Raw genomic sequence first — 11,309 nt, 5'->3', positions numbered from 1 at the left:
ACCTCCTAATCTTTTCAGGTGATGGCAACCATGTGCCAGAGAAAGCCATCCTCATGTTCCTCATGCTCCATGACACCTTCTTTGCTCTTTTTCCCAGAAGACTTATGATTTATCCTCCTCAGAGGCTGCCCTGTGCATAATGGAGTTGAATAATCTCAAAACTAAATTGATGTTTTAAACCACCTGAGTTAGCCAACCAAGATTTCTGGTTTTCATCTATAAAGTAAAAATTAATTTATTGAGTTTTTTGGGGAGATTTTGAAATCATGACCCATTGTGGTGACTTAGATTAATTGTAATTATAAACACCATCCAGCAGTTGATAAGTGAGAAGTGGAATTAATCACCACTCCCTTCCCAAGCACACACATTTGCTCAAACCATCTAGCACATGAAACAAGACCCGAAGGTGGACTAGCACTGTGCGTCGTCGTGCTGTTCCTATCTTAAGAAGCAAATTTCCAGGCAGGCTTTTTTATTCTTGCAGCATCTAATTACAGAACACCAGAATGCAATGGAGACCCAGAGGTGAGCTGAATTATTGAAAAAATAAAAGCAAAGACGGCCCAGAAAGCTATTACATATCTTCACTAATGGATTCACCACACTTAAGGGTGCTAAGAAATGCAAGCATTTAATTCAGAAGACAAATATATTTTTTCATAGCTCTAGGGAAAATAACTTTTTTTCTCTAAACCTTCTGGAAGTTTTGGTAATTATGTTAGAAACAAGAAACACAGAAGATAGTGTAGGCTCTCCGAAGAAAGGTTAAAGTTTAAGTCATTCATCTATTAAAATGTTTCCATACGTCTGTATACAACAAGGTTGATTGTATCCCCAACACCTGAGCAAAAGGGAATGGCAATGGCAATTTCAAAGGCACATGACCAGTGAGTAAGGGTAGGGAAGGGAGAGTATGAGGTTGGAAGGATTTAATCTTCGGCCACCTGACTCTTGATTTAGTGCCCTGTCCTTTAAATTACAACTTTCTCTGAAATATCATTTAAAGTATTGAAACATCCTTTGTCTACATTAGAAAGTCCAACTTTCAAACTCACAGAACAAAGGAATAAAAAACAATACTGCATGTTTAGTTGATAAATACTATAAATGAAAGTGGGATCTCTACACCAAGTTTAATAGTGAATGAAAAGTTCTTACAGTTAAAAATATGGTTAGGAAAATTCAGCACATTCAGTTGTATGCTTCCATCTTCTGCTTTGAACCACATCAAAAAACTAAATCAAGAAAAGCTTAACTGTCTCATGTTGCTGTTCACTAAATACAAGATTATCTTTGTGAGTAAGACTTTTCAATGCGCTGCTTTTTACATCTTCTCCTGATAGCAGAAGTAACCACTGTTCTTGGGGAAAAAGAACTGAAACCAGCCAAACTTTAAAAGTCCTGATGGCATTTAGGAGTGAGAGAAAGTTTATCCCTTAATTGCTTGCCTACTTCCCACTCACACTTAATATTGGGGGTAAAGTTTGTTGAGTATTTTCCAGAGAGCACTTTTCACTTCTTTGTTCCTAAGGCTGTAGATCAAGGGATTCAGCATGGGAATCACCACAGTGTAAAACACAGAGGCTATTTTGTTTGTGTCCATGGACTGGCTGGAGTTGGGCTGTAAGTACATGAAGATGATTGTGCCATAGAAGATGGACACAGCGGTGAGGTGGGAAGCACAGGTGGAGAAGGCTTTCTTCCGCCCTTCAGCAGAACGCATCCTTTGAATGGTGACGCATATGAAGAAGTAAGAAACGAGGATGACCAGGAGGGTGAAGAAGACATTGAAGCCCACCACAAAGAAGACCACCAACTTGCTGATGCGTGTGTTGGAGCATGAGAGAGACAGGAGTGGGGGAATGTCACAGAAGAAATGATTAATCTCATTAGAACCACAGAAGGAGAGTCTGAAGGTGCCTGCTGCATGGATAGAGGCATTGAGGAAGCCAGAGACATAGGAACCAATAGCAAGGAGGGCACACACACCTGCTGTCATGGTGGTGGTGTAATGAAGGGGCCTACATACCGCTGCATGGCGGTCATAGGCCATGGAGGCCAGAAGGTAGCACTCAACAGTGGCAAACCCCACGAAGAAGAAGAACTGAGCTGCACATCCATTGTAGGAGATGACCTTGTCCCCTGACTGCAATACATCCATTGTTTTGGGGGCTACAGCTGATGAGTAACCCAAGTCTACAAAGGAGAGGTTACTGAGGAAGAAGTACATTGGAGTATGGAGATGGGAGTCTGAGTGGATGATCACCATCATTCCCCCGTTCCCAACCAGCGTGATGAGGTAGATGAATAAAAATGCCAGGAGGAGGGGTATCTGAAGATTGGGGTCATCTGTTAATCCCAAGAGGATAAATTCTGTGACTTCTGTGCTATTATCCATTGTGACAAATTTGAATTAGCCTGATGATTAAAGAAGAGGTGACAACAAAATTCAAATGAAAGTATGAGGGGGGATTATGGGATGATAAAGGTAAAAACTAATGTATAGAGAGAAGGTACTGTGTGTCAGATTCATGGTAGAATCTTCTGGTATATTATAGCTGTTAACTCATATGAGATAGGTGCTATTATGCCCATCTTACAGATAAGAAAGTTAAGGCTCAGGGAGCTGAATACTGAACAAGATAGTCTATTTAGGGGTCAGAATCAAAGTTCACCCCTTTATATTTCTGAATCCAAAGTCCATACATTCAGTTTGAATTCTTCAACATATTTACATCATATAAAGTCAAATTATGATACGGATATAACTTTGTATGTATTTAATTATTAAACATTAAAAAAAATCCATCACTCATTGTCTTCCACATTTTACTTCCAATAGTATAGCCTCACTAAAGATTTTCTAAATTTTTTTCCTTAAAACAATACAAATTTATTCTCTCAAAGTTCTGGAGGCCAGAAGTCTCAAATCAGTTTCACTGGGCCAAAATCAAGGTGTTGGCAGGAAAAGGTCTGTTCGATACTAAATCCAAAGATCTCAACCACAACTTTTGATGCCTTTATAAATTATTCCCTAAACAGTAGTTCAACCGAAAGGGAGTATGGTATATGTAAATATGAGTATGTATTTATATATGTTTAGTATAAAACTATGAATTTAATATATACAAATGTTTTTGTTTATCTGTGTATATGCATATATATTTTTTTTACCCCTTATCAGAAGTCTTTGTTGTAGACCCTAATTACAGTTAAGTCCTCCCTTCTCTGCATCCTCAAAGCACTTGAGTCTTGGCTGATTATTGCACAATGAGTTGGGCAACCACTCACTCTTCAACTAGCTCTAAGCCCCTTGGGACAGTAACTGTCTTCATCCTTTCTGGTCCACCCACCCTGCCATGGCCCCTCATACACATATATCAATATTTGGTGAATCAAACAGAACATCAATAGGAAAGTGTCTAAATATTTCTCATGCTCTATTCCACAACGAACAGGCTGTTGTCCTCTTGTCTCCCTGGGCTTGTGCTTTGGGACAAAATATTAGCTTAGACTTGTCATATGAAAAATATTCAGGGGTAACAGTGAGTTTGCAGATGGTCAGGGCTGGAGACAGGCTTGTGTCCTTAATTTAGAGCACTCTTTCTCTCCTATTTTTGTTCTTCAACCTGAGGTGTTCAGGGCTTTTCCCACTCCTAGTAGCAGAGTGAATGGGAGCAGACTCAGAAGAAGTGAGAGAGAAAATGTGGGAAGAGAGGAGGGAAAGGGGGAAAAGAAAAGAGGAATTAGAAGAAGGAAATGCTTCAGCTCTGCTAAACTTTAGCTTATCTTGGAGAGTAACAGTAGCAATCGGATTGGTGGCACAAAAAGAAAGGGATAGCATAGCCTGTCATTTTGGATGGCTATGACACACACATGACGTGGCTAGTTTCATAAGAACTGGCTCAGTCAGCTTGGTACATTACTACCCGGTTATGTACCAATTGACTTTTTGACCAGTAGCATTTTCCATTATATTTATCCAGCCTTTTTGACTTTTTTTTCTTTTGACTTTTGACATGTGTGTATACTCTCTAATTCAGCAGACACAATATCCTGTAATCTATGACAGGCAGTGTTCTGATCTTACATATTAGGAAACAGAAGGATGTGGTGTCCCTCAAGGTCACACAACTACTTAACTGTAAAATCTGTACCATTCCAGAGCCTGATTTTCCAGCCTCAGCACTGTTGACATTATGAGCTGGACGGTTCTTTGGTGCAGGGTGTGGTGGGGGTGGGGGAGTGCCGTCCTGTGCATTATAAGATATTTAGCAGTTTCCCTGTCCTCTCTCTACCTACTAGATTCCAGTAACACCACCACCTCTCATTTGCAACAGTGAAAAATGTCTCCAGATGCTGCCAAACGTCCCCTGAAGAGTAACATTCCCCCTGATTGAGAACCACTGTTCTAAAGTTTATAAAAAACAGTGGTTCTAAAGTTTATAAAACTCTTTTTGCATTCACTTCTTAATTTAATTATTGCATGACTAGATAGATAGATAGATAGATAGATAGATAGATAGATAGATAAACAGATATAGACATGAAGAAACTGAGGCTCAGCGAGGTGAAGTGACTGGTTTAAGGTCTAGAACTCTGGCCAAATATTACTGCTTATTGGTAGAGGGACCCAGGAAGGGATAACTGCTTGCTAAGTACTGTGGTCCTTTAACTAAAGAGATATTAGCCCTCATATATCTACACCAACCTTTTCCTAGACACAAGGTAGGATGAAAACCTGGAAAAACTCCAATAATAAAATGCAGCTGACTTAGGGTAGATTCTGAATTATTTTCCAAAATACCTTCTCAAATGCTTATTAGACCAAGGTCCTTGGTTAATATTGACCACAGGAGTCTATTCACTTAAGCTGTAAGTTCAGTTTCTAAGAGCCATTACACATCCCCCTTATTGAACTGCCCTGGACCGCCATCTTCATCTATCAGCAATTAATATTCAAGGTACTTTCTGTGTTCCCTTGATGGGCAACCCTTTTCATTATGCATTGCAGTTGCTGTTAATACATGTGTTGAGATCCAGAGCAGCAGGGAGAAATCTGGAGTCAGGGCAGAGAGAAAAGGCCCATTTACACAGCACCAACCCTGGAAGCCTGCAAGGCCTGAGTTCAAATCCTGCTGCTGCTGCTGCTGCTGCTGCATCTCCTCCCACTCCAGTCCTGAAAAACCCAGGCTTTTCTGCACGGGCCTAAAATAAATTTCGGAAGGAGTCTTGAAAGAGAAAAAATATTTTTAAAATATCTAAGGTTGAATACCGAAATATCTAAGGTTAAAACATTAAGTTTAAAACTAAAATTTAAGGAATTATTATTGTTATAAAGAGAGAAGAAGAAGTCTAAGCGATTAAGATAGCTTGGAAAGAAAAAGTTCCATGAAAATTGCTTCTAAAGGGGTTTGAAGCATCACCCCCAGTCATCACAGCCCCATTTGGGGAGTTCTAAAGAAGATTCTCAAAGGAATAAATTCCATAAGGGAAGAGACAAGGTCTGTATTGTTTGTCACTGTTTTATGCATTATTATCCGCCACTACATTTGAGGCAGCAGCAGAGTAGACTCAACTATTTGTTAAGTGGTTGAGTGAATTAGAATATCAGCAGTCGAGTTAGAATAAGAGCTTTAATGCTCACTTGCTTTGGGACTATAAGCAAGTCAATTTTCCTTTGCAGACAAAAGAAAACCCAGCTAGTGTGTGGCCTCTAGCAGGTGCTTAACAGAAACTAATTAATCAATCTTTTTGTTAAATTGTAGGCCAAATGTGTGATCTTATTTCCCAGGTTTTATTAATACCATTTGGTAGCAACACCCCTTCTAGCAATGACTATGGCAATGGCTATCTAAGTAAAGGTGACTCAGAATTACCTGTGGGAAACTTCTGTCTCTATTCTTGTGAAATGCAGCAGAGGAGGTTGGGGAAAATTGAATTAAGAGTCTTTTTATATACCTACTTCTGAGCCTCTTTCTTTTAGACAAATCCATTATTTCTACCCACGGTGTGAAGAATACTTCTATTTAAAAAGGTCAGGGAAAACATACCTATGTCCTTGGGAATTATGAGATCTCAATTCAGAACTGCTTCAACACTGGACTTTTTGAAGTCTGAAAAAAGAAAAGAAAAGAAGAGTTGTTGGTCTCTGAGGACCTTGGATTTCAAATAGTAAAAGATTTCCTGAGGCTATGTGATAAAAGTGTAAAGGCAGTTCAGCTGCTGCTGCAGTTTACTTGAGACCCTAAGTGAGCCATACCAAACTATGTGAGAAGTCTGAGATCAGCTAGAAGCTGGTGCCTTTGTAGATTTAGGAGCCTCTGAAGCGGGGTTCCCAGGTTCCCAGGTTCCCTAAGGTCTCACTTCCAATCCAGGGCTCAGCAACATACAAACAAGCAATTATAACACCACTTTCCTGAGGGAACTGAAACATTATTATGATATGGAGGCACCTCAAAGATCCCTTAGGGGCCACAGGGGAGTCTTGGTTCTTCTAATCACAGGCTAAGATTACTGATGAGAAAATTCTGTCAAAAAAATGCTTTCAAAGGAGCTTGAGGATCCAGCCCCGCTGCACACTCAGCCCACAGATTTCCTGTGAGTATTGGGAGCTGGCCCTTTATCTAAGACTAAATGGGGAGACATTTTCAAAATGTCAGAGTATAAATGATAAATTTATCAGAATTTCCATTTTCCCAAACCCAGCTCCGTCTACAGAACTCAAAGTTCCAAAGAGCTCTGTGAATCAAAACACTTCCAGGAATTCTTTTTTTCCCAATCAACTTGGTTTTAAATAAATTTTAACATGGAGCTTACGAGAAGCAAAGGATTTCTCTATTTCAGCCTCTACTAAATTTATATGTAAAAAATATATATTTATATATTATACATGTTATATATTTATATATTATAATATATAATACAGCTTCCTACATTTCAAGCCCTTTGTTCAGTATATACTTGTGTTATTTCACTTAATGTTGATATAACTCTATGAGAAATATATTATCTTTCCAATTTTACAGATGTGAAAACTTCTACACATACCTAGCAGTTAGATCTTTTTCTAATATTATTCTCTAGTAAAAGAAACCAAGGCTGCTTAGAGGAATGGCTGGTTCTAGCACTGGAGCAGGGAATATACCAGAGAAACCTGGAGCATCTTATAGTTCCAGAAAGTGAGGAAATGCTCAAGTCTGTCTGACCCAAATTCTGTATATTTTTACACTGTGCTCTACTGCTTCTCTTGGGAATAAATGTGGAAAAGCAGAGATGCTCTCAGAATCTAGAAAACGATGTTTTCTTAGGTTCTCACAAATCCATGTTCCACTTCAGTCAGTTACAAAAGTAGAGCTTATTTACTCACTTTTTCTTTGCTCTCATGAAAACATTTCCAAGAAAAAGCCCACTGTTCGAATACTCTTTTTAAACAAAAGAAGACACATAAAGTGGCCAAGCAAGTGGAAAGCCAGGTGATAGGAGTCCAAGGATATTTTTGCATACTCCTGGAATTTTGTAGCATCTAATCACCTGACCCACAAGTCCATCTCTAAAGACTTGGGTTTCTTCCTCATTATTTATTTGACCAATATAACAACCAAGGAAAAAAACTAGAGAAAGAAAGAGGGAAAAATGGGGGAAGACAGATAAAGAGAGAAAGCAAAGAAAAGAAGGAGGGGAGGGAAGGGGAGAGAAGAGGAAGAAAGGGAGAGGAGGAAGACGAGAAAAGAAGAGAAACTTCACCTGTAAGTTCAACATTAACAACTGAGACAATCTAGCCTATATGTCTGACTTTATAAAATAGTTCAGTACTCTCCTTTATCAGTGTTTAATATTCTAAAAAATCAAACAGATAAAAATGAAGACCATTAACATGATCAAGTGGGGTGATTCTGGGTTTTGGCAAGTAAGAGGCCTAGAATCAGCCACTTATGAACGGATAACAGATGAATCATGAATCTTTTTGAACCTCATCAGTTCTTCATGGCGCTGAATATATCCTCTTTCTTTTCCCTCCAAAGACTCTTAATTCCTGGGAAATACTTCTGCTTTTCCACTTTAATATCTCCAGCGTCTTCACTGTTTGGTCTCCTCACGAGATCAGTTTGACTCTTCACCTCCAAATAGTTACACCTTGGGGTTTTAGAAAAAGTAAAACGCAGGAAGGGCCAATTCTGACTTTGGGATTACTTCAAGGCCACGTACCGGGTTCCGTCCATCCATATTTGAGTTAATGCTGCCACCTTGAGGCCGTCTCAAGCTTTTCACCTGATGAGCCGTTCCCAGTGGTGGGGCTGGGAAAATGAGGACTCGTCTTCCTCGCAGCACTGGCCAGTTAAGCTCATACAGGAAAATGCTTTGGAATTACAAGAAGAATCAAGAAACTACCCTCTGCCTAAAAGGGTAATTTCACGGCCACATAGAATGTTAGCACCTCTTAGGACCTTGGAGATCACAGCCACCACAGCCCACGGCTGACAATTGCAGTTAGAGCCAAATGCATCGGTTCAAATTCCAACTCTCCCTCCCAGTTCCTGGAGGGCTCTTACAAGTCACTTAGTCTCTCCATTGCTCTCCTTCTCATTATGGGGCTGTTGAAAATCAAAGTTAATCAACATAAAGTACAAATAAACTTCAGAAATACTGGGGATTTAGTTTCAGAACACTCCAATAAAATGAATATCACAGTACAGCAAGTCAGCAATTTTGTTTTTGCTTCCTAGTGCATATAAAAGTTGTGTTTACACTATATTGTGTCTGCTAGCATTATGTCCAAAATATGTTTAATTTAAAATACTTTATTGCTAAAAAATGATGATAATCACCTGAGCCTTCAGTGAGTTGTAATTATTTTTTGCTGGTTGGGGGCCTTGATGGCTGCTGACTGATCAGGGTGATGCTTGCTGAAGGTTGGGATGATTGTGACAATCTCCTAAAATAAAACAACAGCGAAGATTGCTGCATCGATTGACTTTTTTTTTTTTTTTTTTTTTTGGCAGAGTCCCTCTCTGTCACCCACGCTTGAGTGTAGTGGCGTGATCTTGACTCACGGCCATCTCTACCTCCCGGATTCAAGCGATTCTCATGCCTCAGCCCCCTGAGTAGCTGGGATTACAGGCACGCACCACCACGTCTGGCTAGTTTTTGTATTTTTATTAGAGACGGTGTTTCACGATGTTGGCCAGGCTGGTCTGGATCTCCTGACCTCAAGTGATCCACCCGCCTCAGCCTCCCAAAGTGCTGGGATTACAAGCATCAGCCATCATGCCCAGCTGATTGACTTTCTTTTATGAAAAATGTCTCTGTAGCATGAACTGTTGTTTGATAGCATTTTACCTACGGTAGAACTTCTTTCAAAGTTGTAGTAAATCCTCTCAAACCTTGCCAGTGCTTTCTCAGATAACTTTATGGAATGTTTGAAATCCTTTGTTGTCATTTAACAATGTTCAGAGCATCTTCCCCCAGAGTAGATTCTATCTCAAGATACCACTTTATTTTCTCATTCATAAGAATTCCTCATCTGTTCAAATTTTGTCATGAGATTGTAGCAATTCAATCACATCTTCAAGCTTCACTTCTAATTCTAGTTCTCTTGCTATTTCCACCACATTTGCAGTTACTCCCTCCACTAGGGTCTTGAACCCTTCAAAGTCATCCATGAGAGTTGGAATCAATTTCTCCCAAACTCTTGCTGATGTTAATAACATGAATTCATGAATCAGGAATGTTCTTAATGGTATCTAGAATGGTGAATCCTTCCAGAGGTTTTCAATTTACTTCACCCAGATCCATCAGAGGAATCACAATCTATTGCAGCTATAGCCTTACAAAATGTATTTTATAAATAATAAGACTTGAAAGTCAAAATTAATCCTTGAATCATGGGCTGCAGAATGGTTGTTGTATTAGCAGGCATGAAAACCACATTAATCTCTTTGTTCATCTCCATAAAAGCTCTTGGGTGACCAGGTACGTTGTCAGTGAGCAGTAATATTTTGAAAAATATATGTATTTTTCTAAGTAGTAGGTCTCAATAGTGAGCTTAAAATATTCAATAAACCATGCTATAATCCAGTCTTTGTTATTCTGTTTATAGAGCACACACAGAGTAGATTTAGCGTAATTCTTAAGGGCCTTAGAATTTGCAAAATGATAAATAGAATTGGCTTCAATTTAAACTCATCAGCTTTGCTAGCCCCTAACAATAGAGTCAGCCTGTCCGTGGAAGCTTTGAAGCCAGGCATTGATTTCTCCTTTCTAGCTATGAAAGTCCTAGATGGCATTTCTTTCAATATAATCATGTTTTGTCTGCATTAAAAATTTATTGTTAGGCCAGGCATGGTGGCTCATGCCTGTAATTCCAGCATTTTCTGAGGCAGAGGTGGGTGGATCACCTGAGGTTAGGAGTTCAAGACCAGCCTGGGCAACATGGTGAAAATCCGTCCCTACAAAAAAAAAAAAAAAATACAAAATACAAAAATTAGCTGGGTGTGGTGGTGCACTTCTGTAATCCCAGCTACTCAAGAGACTGAGGCAAGAATCGCTTGAATCTAGGAGGTGGAGGCTCCAGTGAGCTGAGATCTCACCATGGCACTCCAGCCTGGGTGACAGAGCAAGGCCCTGTCTCAAATAAATGTAGATAGATAGATAGACAGATATAGATAGATATAGTTTAGTGTAGTAACTTCCATCAGTTATCTTAGGTAAATCTTTTGGATAGCTTGGTGTAGCTTCTGCCTTAGCAACTGCTGCTTCACTTTGCACTTTTATGTTCTGGAGATGGCTTCTTTTCTCAAACTTCATGAACCAGCCTCTGATAGCTTCCAATTTTTCTTCTGCAGCTTCCTCACCTTTCTCAGCCTTCACATAACTGAAGAGAGTTAGAGGCTTCTCTATTAGGCTTTGGCTTAAGGAAATGTTGTGGCTGGTTTGATCTTCTATCCAGACCACTAAATTTTTTCCGTATCAGCAATAAGAATATTTCACTTTATTATCTTTCAGGTCTTCTCTGGAGTAGCACTTTTAATTTCTTTCAACAACTTTTTCTTTGCTTTCACAACTGGGACAACTGTGTGACACAAGAAGCCTAGCATCTGCCCTATCTCAGCTTTTGACATGCCTTCCTCACTGAGTTTAATCATTTCTAGCTTTTGATTTAAAGTGAGAGATATGCAACTCTTTCTTTCTATTGAATATTTAGACTCCATGGTATGGTTATTAATTGGCCTAATTTCAGTGCTTGCTGACTTGCAGACTTATTTCTAATCCATCAATTTCTCAGAATTTTCTGAGTGTCTGCATAC

General features: G+C 39.3%; 1 protein-coding gene across 1 annotated transcript; it reads right to left on the bottom strand.

Moving 5' to 3' along the window:
• Nucleotides 1–1,089: 1,089 nt before the first annotated feature.
• Nucleotides 1,090–2,401, bottom strand: LOC105730297 (olfactory receptor 5B21). The gene has a single exon (XM_012471396.2). The coding sequence runs from the start codon at nt 2,399–2,401 to the stop codon at nt 1,469–1,471; it is 933 nt and encodes a 310-aa protein (XP_012326819.2). The 3' UTR covers nt 1,090–1,468.
• Nucleotides 2,402–11,309: the final 8,908 nt, after the last annotated feature.

Source organism: Aotus nancymaae, unplaced genomic scaffold (assembly GCF_030222135.1).
Source record: "Aotus nancymaae isolate 86718 unplaced genomic scaffold, 86718_ANA_hifiasm-v0.15.2.pri h1tg000059l, whole genome shotgun sequence".
NCBI classification, from domain to species: Eukaryota; Metazoa; Chordata; class Mammalia; order Primates; family Aotidae; genus Aotus; species Aotus nancymaae.
The sequence above is the reverse complement of the archived record's forward strand: the minus strand, read 5'-3'. Positions and strand labels throughout refer to the sequence as shown.